Below are 19692 nucleotides of genomic sequence, written 5' to 3'. Positions count from 1 at the left end.
GTATCCCATCCAGACCCATTCCCCTGTATTTACCCCTGACTAATGCACCTAACACTACAGGCAATTTCCAATGGCCAATTCACCTGGCCTGCATATCTTTGGATTGTGGGAGGAAACACACACAGACAGAGGGCGAATGTGCAAACTCCACACAGACTGAGGCTGGAATTGAACCTGGGTCCCTGGCGTTGTGAAGCAGCAGTGCTAACCATTGAGCCTCCCTCATTATTTTGGCCTCCCTCATTTTTAAAATATACTTAAACAATCTTTTCCTGTCCATCTGAATTCTGTGGGAACTGGACTCCACCCATTCAGGCTGCTTCTATTGTTCCAACTTGGAAAAAAAACCCAAAGCCTCACCTCTGTCTCAACCTTTCTTCATTAAACAAACAGGACAAAATATGCCCCTTATAGCCACAATACTGTCACAATAAGACTACTCGCATGCACAATATAAGCAGTACAGAGTGTCATCGAGATGTGCAGCACAGAAATAGAACCTTCAGTCTAACTTGTCCATGCTGACCAGATATCCAAAATTAATCTTGTCCCATTTGCCATTGCTGGGCTCATATCCCTCTAAACCCTTCCTATTCATATACCCATCTTGATACCTTTTAAATGTTGTCATCGTACCAGCCTCCACCATTTCCTCATCCCATACATGTACCACTCCCGGTGTGAAAAAGTTGCCCCTCATGTCCATTTTAAATCTTTCCCCTCTCACCCTAAACCTATGCCCTCTAGTTCTGGACTCCCCCACCCCAGGGAAAAGACTTTGTCTATTTACCCTATCCATGCCCCTCATGATTTTATAAACCTCTATAAGGTCACCCCTCAGCCTCTGACCCTCCAGAGAAAACAGCCCCAGCATATTCAGCCTCTCCCTATAGCTCAACCCCTCCAACCTTGGCAACATCCTTGTAAATCTTTTCTGAACACAGTCAGGTTTAACAACATCTTTCCCATTGGAGGGAGACCAGAATTGGAAACGGTAGACAGGGATAAATGATTCCACAGCCAATGGATCAGACTGATTATCTGCAGTCCTGCCACATCCACTCCTGAATCGTGGTGAATATCGGCAACTCCTGCTCCCGCTGGCATTGCCAACCACAGTGAACTGTCAGTCTCTGGTTGGCTGACACCTCTCAGGTGGCATTTCCATTTCCATTTCCTCCAACTGGGCTCCCAATCCCAGGGGAGACCTGATGTTGGTCAGGATTGAGGAACCGCCCCAGAAGCGACATGCAGATATCTCCCTTGGTTTGTGACCAAAGGGTGGGTCCTTTGTCAGGCACAGCAAGTTCCACCCTCTGTCTTGACCCTCACCCTCCTTTCCTGATCCACCAACCGGTGTATGTAACCACCCCCTGTTCACCATCCCAAACCCTTTCACACATCCGGATACTTCCACAGCTTTGTATAATTTGTACCCACAGCAATAAAAACCACAAACTGTGCTTTAATATTGCTGTTTTATTGGATCTTGCTGTGTGCAACCTGGCTGTCCTCTCGTCGGCAAAGGTGCTTCGGAGATGCAAGTCTTACTTCCAGGCTCACGCACACTCACTTCTCACTAGATGTTCTCGTGCACTCACTCTCTCTCTCTCTGTCTCTCTCCCTTTCCCTCTGTCTGTGTGTCTCTCTCTCTATCTATCTATCTGTCTCTGTCTGTCTGTCTTTCTCTGTCTCTCTCCCTGTCTCTCTCCCAGGAAGAGTCTGATGCAGGAAGATTAGATGCAACGTTGATAAAAGAATTTTCTAACTTTCAGCAACTCTCTTATTTCCAACTCTTTCTGTCATTGAGCTGCATTTTTGAAGTGTAGCTACTATTATTTTTCAGGAACAAAGGAACAGGAGAAGGCCATTCAGCCCATTGCCTCTGTAGTGCCATTTAATACATGGCTGCTCGAGCAGTTCACCCACTGTCTACCCAAAACCTTTCACGTTGCTGGTTGTCAGGAATTGATTAACCTCGACTTTAACGGTACCCAAGTCTGATCTTACTGAGACTGAGTAATGCAGCAATTGCCAATGTGCACATATCCAGGTCCTACCACATTCTCAGAGATGACATGGATTTGTTGAGAGTTAAATAAATATTGGCCAGGACACTGAGTGGAGACCATATTCTTCAAGGTCTTATTCCAGCCTTGGTGAGAGTGACCAGCCCTTGACATCAAGGCCACATTTGACTGAGTTTATCATACCGTGTGGGAACAGGCCCTTCGGCCCAACAAATCCACACCAACCCTCTGATGAGTAACCCACCCAGACCCATTCCCCCTATCCTATATATCCCCTGACCTACGCACCTAGCCTATACATCCCTGAACACGATGGGCACTTTAGCATGGCCAATTCACCTGACCCGTACATCTTTGGACTGTGGGAGGAAACCAGAGCACCCGGAGGAAATCCACATGGACACGGGGAGAATGTGCAAACCCCACACAGACAGTCGCCTGAGGCTGGAATCAAACCCAGGTCCATGGTGCTGTGAGGCAGCAGTGCTAACCACTGAGCCACCGTGCCACCCTGAAGTGACAACGTCCACTCAACCTAGGTCGACCTCGAACCTACAATCATCTGATCCAAAGTCAAGCCCGTTATCCATTACACCACTGCCAGGAGAGTGTAGCATCAGGAAGACCAGAGCTAATGGGAAATTGGGGGGGGGTAGCAGGGGTTGGTGAAGGACTACATGGGTCAGAGTCATAACTTGCACAAAGGAAGATGGTAGTGGTTGTTTGAGGTTGGTGATGTCAGTGAGCTCAGTTGGCTGGACAGCTTGTCAGTGACGCAGAGTGACACCAGCATTACCGAGTTAGTTCCTGTACTGGTTGAGTTCCCCACCAAGGCATTAACATCTCAACCTCATTCCTCAGCTGAGGCATAGGGACCCTCAGCTTCAACTCAAATTGTCTCATTCTAATGAGGGAACAATGGTTTGATGGACAGCAATGACTTTCACCTTCACAGAACCTCGTTACAGGAGTTCCTCAGGGTAGAGTCCTAGGCCCAACCATCTTCAGCTGCTTCATCAATGACCTTCCCTCTGTCATAAGGTCAGAAGCGGGGATGTTCGCTGATGATTGCACAATGTTCAGCACCTTTCGTGACTCAGGTATTGAAGCAACCTGTGCCTAAATACGTCAAGATCTGGACAATATTCAGGTTTGGGCTGACAAGTGGCAAGCAATATTTGTGCACACAAATGCAATGACCATTTTCAGGATGAGAGAATTTATCCAACAATCCTTGACATTCAATGGTGTTACCATCACTGATTCCCCCGCTATCAACATCCCGGGGGTTACCATTGACCAGAAACTCAACTGGACTCACCACATGAAAAGGGTGGCTACCAGAGCAGTTCAGAGGCGAGGAATACTGTGGTGAGTAACTCACCTCCTGACTCCCTAAAGCCTGTCCACCATCAACAAGGCACAAGTCAGGTGTGTGATGGAATACTCCCCACTTGCCCTGGATGGGTGCTGTTCCAACAACACTCAAGAAGCTTGACACCATCCAGGACAAAGCAGCCGCTTGATTGGCACCACATCCATAAACATCCACTCCCTCCACCACCAACACTCAGTAGCAGCAGTGTGTACCATCTACAAGATGCCCTGCAGAAATTCACCAAAGATACAGAGGTTTATAAAATCATGAGGGGCATAGATAGGATAAATAGACAAGGTCTTTTCTCTGGGACGGGTGAGCCCTGAACTAGCGGGCATAGGTTTAGGGTGAGGGGGAAAGATATAAAAGGGACCTAAGGAGCAACTTTTTCATGCAGAGGGTGGTACGTGTATGGAATGAGCTGCCAGAGGAAGTGGTGGAGACTGGTACAATTGCAGCATTTAAAAGGTATTTGGATGGGTATACGAATAGGAAGGGTTTGGAGGGATATGGGTCAGGTGCTGGCACGTGGGACTAGATTGGTTTGGGCTATCTGGTCGGCATGGATGGGTTGGACTGAAGGGTCTGTTTCCATGCTGTACATCTCTATGACTCTGATGTCTTGTGGTGTGACATTGGAAGGTCAGTCTGGTTTGTGAAGAGCTGAAATAATTATTGAACAGTGGATGTTGTGAGTGTGTATGGATGGATAATTCCTCCTAGTGGTGGCTTTGCATGGTCCTTTACACAGTATAGGTGTGTACCCCCTTGTGTCACTGGGTGTGCAATAACTCCCGCCGCTATACAAAAATACTTTTCCTCTTGCTCTCTTTCAGTTGCCAGCAAGACAAAGCTTGAGGCTGAGACTGGTTTGAAGATTGTGCAGGCTGGTGTGGGTGAGGTAAGTGACTGAATCACCATTCGTCAGTTTCCCCGTGGCTTTGGGACATCACGGTTTGAGGCAGTGTGTGTGGAACGGTAAGTCAAACAAGCCAACAATGCTCACCAGAGACCCATGTAATTATACCATCCCTCCCATCCTACAGTGTGACACTGTGGCTTGTTAGTAATGTTGCTAGGTTTGTAATCCTGAGACCCAGGTTGATGCACTGGGGGCATGGGTTCAAATCCAACTAGGACTGCTGTGGAATTTAAATTCAATATTTTACAAATCTGGAATTGAAAGCTCTCACGGTGATCAATGCTGGCTATTATTAATTTTCTTCAAGAAAGTATCTGATTCCTGTTGATGAAGGCAATCTGCTAGGTGTGTCAGTCATCCTTTAACCAAATTAAAAAAAATACCCCCTATTAGATATTCCTTGACGTGGCTCAGTGGTTAGCACTGCTGCCTCACAGCACCAGGGACCCAGGTTCGATTCCAGCCTTAGGCAACTGTCTGTGTGGAGTTTGCACATTCTCCCCGTGTCTGCGTGGGGGTGCTTTAGTTTCCTCCCACAGTCCAAAGATGTGCAGGTCAGGTGAATTGCCCATAGTGATAGGTGCATTAGTCAGAGAGAAGTGGGTTGCTCTTTGGAGGGTCGGTGTGGACTTGTTGGGCCAAAGGGCCTGTTTCCACACTGTAGGGAATCTAATCTTTCTAGATTTATTTGGAGCTCAATCACTAGGTTTTAGTGATTGCTGTAGTTAAACTCATGGATACCTGTTCTCCACAGTTCCCAGCCTCTTAACCCTTCTGTCCAATACACTCACAGACTCACACAGACACACTCACTCATTCTCATTCACAAACACACACACACACACTCATAAACTCACACAAACACACACACACTCACAGACTCACACAAACACACTCACTCATTCTCATTCACAAACACACACACACTCACAAACTCATTCATATTCACAAACACACAAACTCACACAAACACACATGCGTACACTCTTTCTCTCTCTCTGTGTGTCTCTCTCTCACACACACCTCACACGCACACAGACTCAACACACACACTGACTTATACAGACACACTCATTCACACACAGACTCACATGCACACTCACTCCCTCGCTCACTCCCTCACTCTCATTCACTCTCTCCGATTCACACACCCACTCACACTCTCACTCTCACGCACTCCCTCTCTCACATACTCTCCCTTTCACACTCAACCACTCTCACTCACACAGATTTAAATACACAGTACACTCGCAGACACACAGACGCACACATATCCGAGTTTAGTCACTGAAACAGTTTGGTCTCTGAGAAAGTTGGCATGAACCATGACACGAGGCAGATTTACAAGGCAGTTACTTAACAGCCCATAAAACATGCAAGGCTGGCTCGCATTCAATAGCTGCTTGTCTTTGTCTTTCCAGATCCCCTCCTTCCCCATTGAGTTTACTAATTGGGGAGGTGTTACAGTTCAAAGGCAGTGACCTTCTGTAAGGAGAAGAAAGCACTGTTTATGTTCAATTCACCAATTCCTCTCTTTGTTCCAAGACAGCATTGAGTTCCTGTGGAAGTATTGCTCACGTACACCATCTGATGCTTAAAGAGCTCTTTAGAGTGAGAAAATAGACCATTTTATTACAACCACATTTCACCTTTATTGTAGGATTGACATCCACTTATCTGGTACTTTAACATAATATTAATGTCCCAAGTCACATCACCAAAACAGTACACAGTGCACGGTGGTTCAGTGGTTAGCACTGCTGCCTCACAGCACTAGGGACCCGGGTTCAATTCCTGCCTCAGGCGACTGTGTGGAGTTTGCACATTCTCCCCGTGTCTGCGTGGGTTTCCTCCGGGTGCTCCGGTTTCCTCCCACAGTCCAAAGATGTGCAGGTCAGGTGAATTGGCCATGCTAAATTGTCCATAGTGTTAGGTGTAGGGGAATGGGTCTGGGTAGTTGCTCTTCGGAGGGTCGGTGTGGACTTGTTGGGCCGAAGGGCCTGCTTCCGCACTGTAGGGAATTAATCTAATCAAAATCTGAGACAAATGCACATTGAGTCATTGTGTCACAGAATAACATTAGTCCATGCTGACTTTCTACAGTCAGTCCTATTCCCCTATTCTATACCAGCGTGATCTCCCACTTCTATACCATAAGATATAGGAGCAGAAGGGGACCATTCAGCCCAGCAAACTGGGGCTGCCATTCAAAAGGAATCAGGCTGATCCAGTCATCCTCAATTCAACTTTCCTGCCTTTTCCACAGTCTTTGATTCTTTTACAGATTAACGAGATATCTCAGCCTTGAATATATTTTCAAAAATCACACGACATTGGGTTACAGTCCAATGGGTTTGTTTGAAAGCACAAGCTTGCTGAGGCAGTTGGCCTGAGGAAGGAGTGAGCGCTCCAAAAGCTTGTGATTGCAAATGGACCTGTTGGACTATAACCCAGTGTCATATGATTTTTGATTTTGTCCAACACTGGCACCTCAACATCTTGAATATAATTTAACAGCCCAGCCTCAACAGCCCTCTGGCTAAAGAATTCCACAGATTCACTCCGCTCTGGAAGAAGAAATTCCTCCTCATCTCTGTCTTCAAAGTGTCACTCCTTATTTTGAGATGACCCCCTCTGGTCCTAGACTGTCCCACAAAGGGAAGCAACCTCTCAACATAGAGTCATGGAGCCATACAGATGTACAGCACAGAAACAGACCCTTCGGTCCAACATGTCCATGCCAACCAGATATCCTAATCTAATCTAGTCCCATTTGCCAGCATTTGGCCCATATCCCTCTAAACCCTTCCTATTCATATATCCATCCAGATGCTTTTTAAATGTTATAATTGTACCAGCCTCCACCACTTCCTCTGGCACCTCATTCCAAACGCGCACCACCCTTTGCGTGAAAAAGTTGCCCCTGAGGTCCCTTTTAAATCTTTCCCCTCTCACCCTAAACCTATGCCCTCTAGTTTTGGACTAGACAACCCCAGGGAAAAGACCTTGTCTATTTATCCTTTCCGTGCCCCTCATGATTTTATAAACCTCTATAAGGTCACCCTCAGCCTCCGACGCTCTAGGGAAAATAGCTCCAGCCTATTCAGCCTCTCCCTACAGCTCAAACCCTGCATCCCTGGCAACATCCTTGTAAATCTTTTCTGAACCCTTTCAAGTTTTACAACATCCTTCCAATAGGAAGGAGACCAGAATTGCACACAGTATTCCAAAAGTAGCCTCACCAATGTCCTGTACAGCTGCAAATTGACCTCCCAACCCCTATACTCAGTGCACTGACCAATAAAGGAAAGCATACCAAACACCTTCCTCGCTATCCTATCTACCTGCGACTCTACTTTCAAGGAGCTATGAACCTCCACTCCAAGGTCTCTTTGTTCAGCAACATCTCCCCTCTCAAGTCCCTGAGAATCCTGTTTGTTTCAATAAGGTCACCTCTCATTCCTCTGAACTCCAATGAGCCCAACCTACTCAACCTCTCCTCATAAGAGAATCCCTCCGTGCCCAGGATCAGCTGAGTGAACCTCCTCTGGACTGCCTCCAATGCCAGTCTACCTTTCCTTAGATAAGGGATCAAGACTGTTCACAGTATTCCAGCTATGACAATAGACAATGGATTAGCGCATAGTATGGTTCGAGCAAAGCCTCCCTAGTTTTATACCCTTTGAAATAAAGGCCAAAATTCCATTTGCCTTCCTCATTACCTGCTAAATTTGGATGCTATAGGCACAAGGTCCCCCCCCCCCCCCCACCCCACTTTGTTCCATAGCTTCCTGCAGTCTTTCTTCATTTAAATAATATCCAGCTTCTCTAGCCTTCCTGCCAAAGTTCATAGCTTAGATTAGAGTGGTGCTGGAAGAGCACAGCAGTTCAGGCAGCATCCGAGGAGCAGTAAAATCGACGTTTTGGGCAAAAGCACTTCATCAGGAATACAGGCAGAGATCCTGAAGGGTGGAGAGATAAATGAGAGGAGGATGGGGCTGGGGAGAAAGTAGCATAGAGTACAATAGATGAGTGGGGGAGGGGATGAAGGTGATAGGCCAGGGAGGAGGGTGGAGTGGATAGATTCATAACCTTACATTTTCCCATGTTATAAAAGGCTGTATCCCGGTAGTCCTACAAGTTTAGTTCCCTCAAGTACACATCCAATAGGATTCGTTGAGGTTTCGGTCTCATGGTTTTTTTCTCTGGACTAAATAATCCAGAGATCCAGGTAATGTTCTGGGCGACCTGCTCCAAATCTCCACCATGACAAACGGTCGAATTTGAATTCAATATATATCTGGAATTAAGGATCTAATGATGACTGTGAAACAATTTCTGGAAAAGCCCATCTGGTTCATTAATGTCCTTTAGGGAAGGAAGCTGCCATCTTTACCTGGTCTGGTTTACATGTGACTCCAGACCAACAGCAATGGGTTTGAGCCTTAACTGCCCACTGGATAATTAGAGATGGGCAATAAATGCTGGCCTAGCCAGTGACAGCCTCATCCTGAAGGAATTTTTTAAAATCCTTTTGAAATTATTGATTGTGATCATTACTTTAATGAACATAATTACACAGCAGAGATGATAGGAGGGAATATCTTCTGGAACCGTATGGTCTCAGCCTCCAGTTCCAGGTGATCTGACATCAGTATAACAAAGTTGTTTAACACCCATCCTCAGCAGCTGGTTTTAGAGTGAACCTATGATTAACCCTATACTCGGTGAGGGGTGGAGGGATTTGAAAGTGACAATGAGGATTTCAAAATTAAGGCAGCACTGAGCCAGGAGCCAATGTAGCTCAGTAGGCACAGGGGAGCGGTAAAAAGTACAAGGTAGAACACAAGCAGCAGAGTTTTGAATGATCTGGAGGGTAGAATGTGTGGGAGCACCTCCAGCATTTTGGAATATTCCAGTCCAGAGGCAGCTCATGGGATATGTTGTAAAGCGGGTTCTTTAGTCATTGACAATGGTCCAAGTGGGTGATGATATGAAGGCTGCCCTGCAACAGTTGCACCGAAAAGAACACAATTGTGTACGATATTCCCAAACTTCTCACTCTGAAAGGACAGTCGGCAATGGCATGGCTACATCAGGGTGAAGACTGGCAGGTGCTCATTGAGAGGAGACTGCTGTAGGCTGAGGGGAACCCAGTCTATTTCGTGATACCTTCTGGACGCAAGAGAGAATTTGAGACAGAAACCTTTCCTGAGCGGTTGAATGAACACCATCAAAGATGGCCTGAGGAGTTGCCTCCCTTTAAATGCAGTCACAGGACAGCGCCATTTTGGTGTTCTCATGCCACACTCTCAAATTTAGGTTGAAGAGGGGTGTGAACCATCACGAAGAGTGCTGATTCACTCTGACAAAAGGCTTGCACAAGGATGGGTACAAATCTCTTCAGAGATTGCCATGGTAAATGGTCGTTAGAATGTGAGGGTTAAATAGTTTTTTATAACAGTAAGCAAATCTCCAGATGAGTCTGGTTCGGCCCCACATGGAGTACTGTGAGCAGATCAGGGCACTACACCTCAGGAAGGATATATTGGCCTTGGAGAGAGAACAGTCTAGGTTTATAAGAATGATACCTGGACTTCAGGTTAAGTTATGAGGAGAGATTGTACAAATGAGGCCTTTTTTTTTCTAGAATTTAGAAGGTTAAGGGGTGATCTGATTCAAGTCTTCAAGATATTAACAGGACAAGACAAGGTACATAAAGATAAATTATTAACCAAAACAACTATGTGGTCAATCATTAAAATGACCAACATTTAAATAGTACTCACCTCTGATTTTTGCTGCTCTCTTCACTCACAACTGGAGAGTGATCACAAATCTGATCAAATGTTTGGAAACACTTTGTATGTTCTTCACTGAATGACATCCAGTCTTCTTGGAATGGAACTGCAGGAGCTGGAGAAAGCTGTGGGAACATCTTCAGAAATTGCCTCAGTGCAGGCAAGGTCTTACTCCTGGGCTTGGCTGATATAATTCCTCACAAAATGGAATGGAATCATCACCTGGGCTGGAACATTTGGAAGGCATGGTGGAGAACCTTGCTGGGTAACTTAGCTACAGGTGAACTTGCTGTGTGCAAATTGACAGTTCCATTCCTGATGAAAGATTTATGCCCAAAACTTTGATTCTCTTGCTCCTTGGATGCTGCCTGATCTACTGTGCTTTTCCAGCACCACACTCTCAACTCTGATCTCCAGTATCACGTTTGCCGAGTTGATTTTCACCTTCCTGCAAAGCCTCTTCCACGGATGCCTACCTTGAAGAACTTCTCCTCCTCTCTCTACAAGGACTTCAGTGAGTCTCTCTCTCACTGCACCCCCAGCTCATCTCCTCTGCCCTGAAGCTCTTCAGGCAAAGATTCCTGAAGAAGGGTTTTTGCCTGAAACATTGATTCTCCTGCTCCTCGGATGCTGCCTGACCTGCTGCGCTTTTCCAGCACCACACCTTTTGACTCTGATCTCCAGCATCTGCAGTCCTCACTTTCTCCTGGATAAACCAGCCATTGCCGATTGTTGGAAATCTGGTTCACCAATTCCTTTAGTAATGGAACTCTGCCATCCTGACCTGGTCTGGCCTGCACGTGACTCCACACCCACAGCAATGTGGTTAACTCTTAACAGCCCTCTGAGGCAATTAGGGATTGGCAATAATTGCTGGCCTGGATGTCCCGTGAATGAAAAGAAACAGTTGCAGTATATTATCTCAGTCTGATCTGAATCTAAATTCCTGAATCTCTTTCTACTCTACTACATTATTATATTTTCTCTTTATGTGAAGTATACTTATCACTTTGTAATCTTTTTTTTAAATCAATTTTGACCTATTCCTGCTGAACCTGTCAGGTTCCAACTCACCCTTGTCCGGATATGGCTCCTCCAGTCTTTGATACTATTCTATTGCCTGCAAAAACTCTCCAAACGCTTCTCACTTTTCAAAGAAAATCCTTATTTCAGGTTTACGTTTTGAATGTATCTTAGCATGGAATAATAAGACACACCCATTCTGTAGAGTGTACTGGTCACAGTCCTGGTATGGACGAAAAGTCCAAGGAGTTTGGCTTAATAAAGACTGCAAGAACTGTGGATGCTAAATTATCATAAACAAGTACTGAAGTTGCTGGAAAAGCTCAGTGCATCTGGCAGCATCTGTGACTGAAGTCGGAGTTAACGTTTCAGGTCCAGTGACCCTTCCTCAGAACCTGGCTTTATGTTCCATTATGTTTCCTTAACCTTTCATACACTTGCCTAGCAACAATCTACCATGGGGAGGTGGAGGTCTTGTAGTAACCTCATTGCCCTGGTAATCGAGAGGTCTCCATAAATGTTCTGGGACTGTGGGTTCAAATCCCATCGTGACAAATGGTCAAATTTAAATTCAATTCATAAAACATGGAACTGAGAGGTGGTGACTTTGAAACGATCATTGATAGTTGTTAAAAATGAAAGTTTTGCTCTACTCATGTCCTTTTGGGAAGAAAATCTGCTGGGCATGTCTGACTTACATATGACTCCAGACCCACATTGTGTCATTGTGGCTGACTCTTAACTATTCTGGACAATTAGAGACGGGCAATAAGTGCTGGCCTAGCCAGTGACACCCTCATCCCAAAAAAGGACAGAGACAAAGCCTCCAGGTGAAAAATGGGGATTGGAAGGGCATTTGGTGATCTACCTGGAGAGAAAAAAAACATGTCGTGAATCACCTGGATCAGATTTCAGGGCTAACTCTCCCTTGGCCTGGATAACCCCACAACCTCACTGAAGAGGAAAGGGGAAGAAAATAACAATCCACCTTGGGTAAGGAAAGGGAATCAACCTTCATTTTTAAAATTAAAAATCACACGACACCAGGTTGTAGCCCATCAGGTTTATTTGGAAGCACTAGCTTTCGGAGCGCTGCTCCTTCATCAGCCAGCTAGTGGGGCAGGATCATAGGACACAGAATGTATAACAAAAGATCATAGTGTCATACAACTGATGCAATATATTGAACAAACAGAGACTGCTGTTAAGTCTTTAATCACTTCAAATAGGATGCAGGTTTTGATTGATTAATATGTAAATCCCAGAACTTCTTTCAAGCCACAGTCCCAAGATAACTTAAGGTTTTATTAGTGTAACAGAAAAGGTGACATCTCAGCTCATACAATGCATCTCAGAGCTGAGATGTCACCTTTCTCTTAATATTGATAAAATCTTAAGTTATCTCAGGAATGTGACTTGAAAGAAATTCTGGGATTTTCATATTAATCAATCAAAACCTGCATCCCCATTCTAAGTGATTGAAGACTTAATCTCTTCAAAGATGTGCCCAATGTCATACCTGATGAAGAGCTTATGTTTGAAACATCAACTCTCCTGCTCCTTGGATGCAGCCAGACCTGCTGCGCTTTTCCAGCAACACATTTTCAGGTCCGATCTCCAGCATCTGCAGTCCTCACTTTCTCCTGCTCCTGGGATGCTGCCTGACCAGCTGTACTTGTCCAGCACCACACTTTTTGACTCTGACCTCCAGCATCTGCATCCTCCCTTTCTCTTGGTATCAAATCACAGCCATCGAAGAGCCGCATCCTTGGGCATCCAAAGGTCACACTCACTGATTGGATGCAATCCTGAATCTGCACATCAATGTCAGCCTTAGATGAGGGGTAGCTTCCCTGCGAAGGGAAATCATCCACTTTTGAGAGGATTTCTCCGTTGATCTGAACCAACGATGGACCGGAACTTGACCAAGGAGAGATTGGTAAAGTTCCACAAGTCATTTGTTTCTTGGATTTCATCCAGAAGAGGTTGAATCATTTTCTGTGCATCCTGTCAACCGTGTCCACAACCACCGAGAAGTTGGTCTTCAGACACGAGGAAGCAGGCAGAGTGATCCCAGCTTTGGTTATCATACAGCAGGCTCCCTGGGAAGGCAGAGTCATGTCGCTACTCAGTTCATTCCGATCGAGTGGATTATTGTGAAGTTGAAACAACGGCCTGAACGTCGAAGCAGATTTGGAAGGAGACTTGAAAAGGATGACGTGTTCATGACTGTGGGGAAGGAGCAGAGGGGTGTGGATAGCTTGTTTAATCAGATGGCACAAGCTGGATATGCTGAGTGGGCTCTTCCTGTGTAAAGCTGTGACCATGAAGTGACAGTTTGCTGGGGATCAGACTCAGCAAAGCGGGCAGTGAATCAATATCCCAGTTTGGAAGGGTCTTGTGGAGAGTGGCATTGTCCTTACCTCTGGTCCTAAATGCTTGGGTTCAAGACCCACCTGCTCTAGAGGCACATTGACACCCCTGGTCGGATTGATTCAAAGTATCTGTAACCCAGTACACAGCAGAGCCTCTGCAAACTGATGGCAAGGCAGATACATGTCAGTCAGTGGCTCGTTCCCATCGAGTGGACTCCCGAACAGCCTGCCTGAACCGGATTCCTTTCAGTAAGGTGAGATGTGTTAAGGAAACACTCACTTCCCTTGTTTTGGGCTCTGAGGAGAGCTCCATTTCTTGATCGACCTGAAAGATAAACTCCTTGAGTTCAGAGCCTGTGGGGAACTTGGTCTTGCTACAGGCTGGACATATTACAGTCAGATGGGTGCAGGATTAATTGTTAATTTTATATCTGAGATAGATACATTTTTGTGAAGCAAAGATATTAAGGGTCCTGATGAAGGATCCTGATCCGAAAAGTCGATTCTCCTGTTCTTCTGACACTGCCTGACCTGCTGTGGTTTCCCAGCTCCACATTTTGTCGACAAAGGTATGAGGGGATATCAGCCCCAAAAGCAGGTTAGGCTGCAGATCAGCCATGATCTCATTGAATGGTGGAACAGACTTGGGGGGCTGAATGGCCTTTCCTGTTCCTATGTTGCTATACCTTGTTCAGCTTCTGGATGTAGGTTTGCTCGTTGAGCTGGAAGGTTCGTTTTCAGACGTTGTGACACCATACTAGGTAACATCTTCAGTGAGCCTCTGGTGAAGCGCTGGTGTTATGACCCGCTTTCTATTTATGTTTAGGTTTCCTTGGGTCAGTGATATCATTTCTGGTGGTGATGTCATTTCCAGTGGTGTTGCCATTTCCTGTTCTTTTTCTCAGAGGGTGGTAAATGGGGGTCAAGTCGATGTGTTTCCCCAACTGTAACTCTATCAACAAACACATCGACTTGGACCCCATCTACCACCCTCGGAGAAAAAAAAGGAAATGACATCACCACAGGAAATGACATCACCAACCCTAGGACACCTAAACACATAAATAGATCATAACACCAGTGCTTTACTGGAGGCGTACTGATTATGTTACCGAGTATGGTGATGAAATTTCTGAAAATGAACCTTCTAGCTCAGTGAGCAAACTTGCATCCAGAACCAGAAAAAATCTTCTCCAAATTCTGTAACTCTGTTCAGCCCATCCCCCACTCACCTATTGTACTCTATGCTACTTTCTCCCCACCCCCACCCTCCTCGAGCTTATCTCTCCACGCTCCAGGCTCACTGCCTTTATTCCTGATGAAGGGCTTTTGCCCGAAATGTCGATTTTGCTGCTCCTTGGATGCTGCCTGAATTGCTGTGCTCTTCCAGCACCACTAATCCAGAATCAGGTTTCCAGCATCTGCAGTCATTGTTTTTACCAGGTATTTCGTAGCCAGCTGAAGGACCCAGCCGTTAAATGGTAGCACCTGTGTTGTGGAGACTATTGCTGTAAAATGAGACCTTGGGACAGAGTCAGATGGAAGGAAACAAAAGAAGAGACTCCGGGCAGCCAAAGTCTTGTGGTTAGGAGACTCCTAGCAGTCTGGGCCTGGCAGAAACCTTCAGGAGTAGACATGGAAGGTTCCTGACTGCGTTTGAGGGAGAGAGGGAGCGAGAAACAGCCAAAAAAAGTTGCTTTCACACAACTGAAATGCTATCTGAGCAGCCAATGGAGATGAGGGGATATCCTTGTGCCCAGGAGCCATTTGGTAGCTGAGAGTGAGGGTGAAGGAAGCCCACAAGCATTATCTGCTTGGTGCTGCTCAGAAATATTGGAGCTTAGAAAAACCACAATCATTTTGTCAGCTGACTGAAGCTCACTGTCTGCGAACGAGTTGCAATTGTGCCTATGTGTAGGTACTGGATTATATTCTGAAGATTCCAATGAAATACAGTCTGAGGAGAAGGAATTGAGCTACCAGGATGTGAGCAAAGGTTGAGACAGCCCAAGACACAGCAGCTTGTGGGGAAACTCTGAAACTAACTCTTTAGAAATGGAGAATTGTAATCCTTTATAAAGGATATGAAGTATAAACGAGGTTTGATGACCCACAGTGTTACCTTTGAGGATTGCTGATAAATGTGTAGGATCTGTCTAGTGCATATCTATTATTTGACGTGTTCTGTCCGGTGTTTGACCACAATTTATCCATTACCCACATTTACCTCGTGAATTTTCCATGTTAAGAGTATTCGTTATATATGGATGTAGATTGTTTCACTCTTCTCATGTCTAATAATAAAGTTTACATTATGTTTTTCAAAACAGTGAGCTCTTGTGGTTTTATACTCGGCATCCCCAGTTTTGTCCATATTAAACAATAGTGTTCCCTTGGTCCCATCTGGAATTTTGAGAAACCTATTTGCGAATTGTTACAAGAAGAGAGAACCAGAAGATGTGTATTTGGGCTTCCAAAAGGTTTTAGATAAATTTCCACACAGGAGGTCAATAAAAAGTATGACAGCAGACGGAATTGGGGTGAGAAATTGGATTATGTTGAGGATTGGTTCACAGACAGAAAACAGAGAGTAGGTTCAGCAGGCTGTATCCAGCTGGGTATGATAAGGATCATGCCTCAGGTGCTCACAATCTATATCCTAGTTTGGAAGGCTCTTGTGGTACATGACAGTGTCCTTATCTTTGGCCCTGAAGGCCTGGGTTCAAGACCCACCTGCTCCAGAGACATGTTAACACCCCTGGTCAGGTTGATTCGCAAGTTTGCCGATGACACCAAACTAGATGAGAGTTGTGAGGATGAAGCAAAGAGGCTTCATGTGGATATTGACTGGATGGGGCATGAACAAGGCAGTTGGAGTCTGTGTTTATATTTTTATTCATTGACAGGATGGGGGCATCAAACCACTTATTGCCCATCCCTAATTGCCTAGAGGGCAGCTAAGAGTCAACCACATTGCTGTGGGTCTGGAGTCACATGTGGGCCAGACCAGGTAAGGATGGCAGCTTCCTTCCCTAAAGGACATTAGTGACCCAGATGGGTTTTTCCAACAATTGCTTCATGGTTATCATTAGATCCTTAATTGCAGATTTTCAATTGATTTCGTGTTCCCCATTCCACCTGCTACGGCAGGATTTGAACTCAGTCACCAGGATATTACTAGAATCTCTGGATTAACAGTCTGGCAGCAACACCACTGGGCCATCACCTCCCCACGGATGACTGTGAGTGTGCCTGTCCACTTTGGTAAGCAAAACAGATGCATCAATGTCTTTTCTTTCAGATTGGAAACTGTTGATGTCCAAAGGGATTTGGCTGTCCTTGCTGATGAGTCACTGCAAGTTCTTTTAGGCGCATCAAGCAATCTGGAATGTAAATGGAATGCTGGTATTTTATTGCAAGGGGGTTTGAGTACAGGGATACAGTTGTGTAGACCTGGGTGGAGTATTGTGCATAGTTCTGATCCTGGTCCTGACTCCATGATCCTGTCATAGAGTCAGAGAGCTGTACAGCACGGAAATAGACCCTTCGGCCCAATCTGTCCATGCTGACCACATATCCTAACCTAATCTAGTCCCATTTGTCAGCCCCCTATCCCTTTAAACCCTTCCTATTCATATACCTGTACCCATCCAGATGCCTTTTGGTGGGACCTATGAGGGAACATTGTGGAGCCTGGGCCTTTATTCATAGAATTCCTACACTGTGGAAGCAGGCCATTTGGACCATCAAGTCCACACTAACCCACTGAAGAGCATCCCGCCCAAACCCACTCCATCCCTGTAACCCTGCATTTCCCATGGCTAACCCACCTAGCCTCCACATCCCTGGGCACTATGGCATGGCCAATCCTCCTAACCTGCACATGTTTGGACTGTGGGAGGAAACTAGAGCACCCGGAGGAACCCCGCACAAACACGAGGAGAATGTGGGAACTCCATACAGACAGTCGCCCAAGGGTGGGATCGAACCCAGGTCCCTGGTGCTGTGAGGCAACAGTGCTAACCCTTGAGCCACCGTGCCAACCACACAGATGGTGGGACCTATGAGGAAGCATAGAGCAGTCTGTGTCTGGAGATCCCCTGGAGTTCAGAAGGGTAAATAGGGGGTCGGGGAGTCCAGAACTAGAGGGCATAGGTTTAGGGTGAGAGGGGAAATTTATAAAAGAGACCTACGGACGGTGGTACGTGTGTGGAATGAGCTGCCAGAGGAAGTGGTGGAGGCTGGTACAATTGTAACATTTAAGAGGCATTTGGATGGGTATATGAATAGGAAGGGTTTGGAGGGATTTTCCTTACCGCATGCCAGTCTCCTTGCTTTTCCCCATAGCTTGGCACATTACTTCTAACCCACTAACCATCCAATGCTCCTCTTGAGTGCCTCAGTTGAACCTGCCTCCACCACATTTCCAGGAAGTGCATTCCAGACCCTAACAACCACCTGAATGTAAGTCTTTCTTCCCACTTCACCCTCTTGCAGATTACTTTAAACCTCTGCCTTCTTGTTCTTGTTCCTTTTACAAGCAGGTGTACACTTATGTGGATTAAAAGGATGTTTCCCTCTCAGCTCAGGAGGGGGACATGTAGTACTCAGAATGTGGTCTCAGAATTAACGACAATCCAGTTAGGACTGAGATGAGGAGGAATCTCTTCATAGAATAGAATCATAGAATCCCTACAGTGTGGAAATAGGCCCTTCGGCCCAACAAGTCCACACCAACCCTCCACAAGGCAACCTACCCAGACCATTTAACCCTGACTAATGCATCTAACCTCCACATCCCTGGACACTATGGGCAATTTCCTAGGGCCAATTCACCCTAACCTGCATATCTTTGGATTGTTGGGGGAAACTGGAACACCCAGAAAACCTTGCAGACACAGGGAGAATGTGCAAACTCCACACAGACAGTCGTCAAAAAGTCCCAGCCTATCCAGCTTATCCTGATAACTCAAACCCTCCAGTCCCAGCAAAATCCTGGTAAATCTTTCCTGAACCCTCTCCAATTTAACAGCAGAAAGGGACTTTTGAAGTGTGGTGGTAATGTCCTTATGTCTGAGCCAGGAGACATAGCCTCAAGTCTCAGCTGCTCCCAGGTGTGACATTGCTATGGAGTCAAAACTCTATGCTCAGAGAAAGGTATTTTGGCCCATTGCCTTCATGCTGGTCAAAACCAAAACTGTATGACAGTTACCATCAGAGTCATTGAAGTCCACAGCACATGAAAAGCATCTTCAGCCACTGAGTCTGCACTGGTTAAAAATAGGCTTTTGATCAGTTCGGCCAAAGGGCTGAGGAGTGGTAGACGGAGTTTAAATTTCGAGAAATGTGAGATGCTACATTTTGGAAAGGCAAATCAAGGCTATACTTAGACACTTAATGAAGGGTCGTAGGGAGTGTTGCTGAACAAAGAGACCTTGCAGTGCAGGTTCAAAGTTCCTTGAAAGTGGAGTCTGAGGTAGAAAGAATAGTGAAAGAAGGTGTATAGTATGCTTTCCGTTACAGGTCATTGGATATAGGAGTAGGGAGGTTATGTTGCGGCTATACAGGACATTGGTGAGGCCACTTTTGGAATACCGTGTTCAATTCCAGTCTCCCTGCTACAGAAAAGATGCTGTCAAACTCGAAAGGGTTCAGACAAGATTTACAAGGATGTTGCCAGGGTTGGAGGGTTTGAGCTACAGGGAGAGGCTGAACAGGCTGGGGCTGTTTTCCCTGGAGCGTTGGAGGCTGAGGGGTGACCTCATAGAGGTTTATAAAATCGAGAGGGACATAGATAGGGTAATTAGACAAGGTCTTTTCCCTGGGATGGGGGAGTCCAGGACTAGAGGGCATAGGTTTAAGGTGAGAGGGGAAAGATATAAAAGAGACCTGAGGGGCAACTTTTTCACACAGAGAGTGATACGTGTATGGAATGAGCTGCCAGAGGAAGTGAAGGAGGCTGGAACAATTACAATGTTTAAAAGGCATCGGGATGGGTATATGAATAGGAAGGGTTTGGAGGAATATGGACCAAGTGCTGGCAAATGGAACTAGATTAGATTAGGATATCTGGTCGGTCTGGACAATTTGCACTGAAGGGTATGTTTCCGTGCTGTACATCACTATGACTATAATTCGAGTGTCACAGAGATGTACAGCATGG

The 19692-nt window shown here is 45.8% G+C and overlaps 1 protein-coding gene across 1 annotated transcript in view; it reads left to right on the top strand.

Annotated features, from left to right (window-relative positions):
• The window catches only part of LOC122551951 (receptor-type tyrosine-protein phosphatase-like N), a 241737-nt gene that overhangs the window by 116338 nt on the left and 105707 nt on the right, over positions 1-19692 (top strand). Inside the window, exon 12 of the mRNA XM_087989355.1 lies at positions 4245-4309. Within this exon, the coding sequence (XP_087845481.1) occupies positions 4245-4309 (65 nt within the window). The remainder of the gene's footprint in view (positions 1-4244; positions 4310-19692) is intronic.

The sequence above is a fragment of the Chiloscyllium plagiosum genome, unplaced genomic scaffold (genome assembly GCF_037043375.1).
Source record: "Chiloscyllium plagiosum isolate Xiang-an unplaced genomic scaffold, Cpla_swu_hap1 HiC_scaffold_7, whole genome shotgun sequence".
Classification (NCBI taxonomy): Eukaryota; Metazoa; Chordata; class Chondrichthyes; order Orectolobiformes; family Hemiscylliidae; genus Chiloscyllium; species Chiloscyllium plagiosum.
This window is presented reverse-complemented; position numbering and strand designations above follow the sequence as displayed.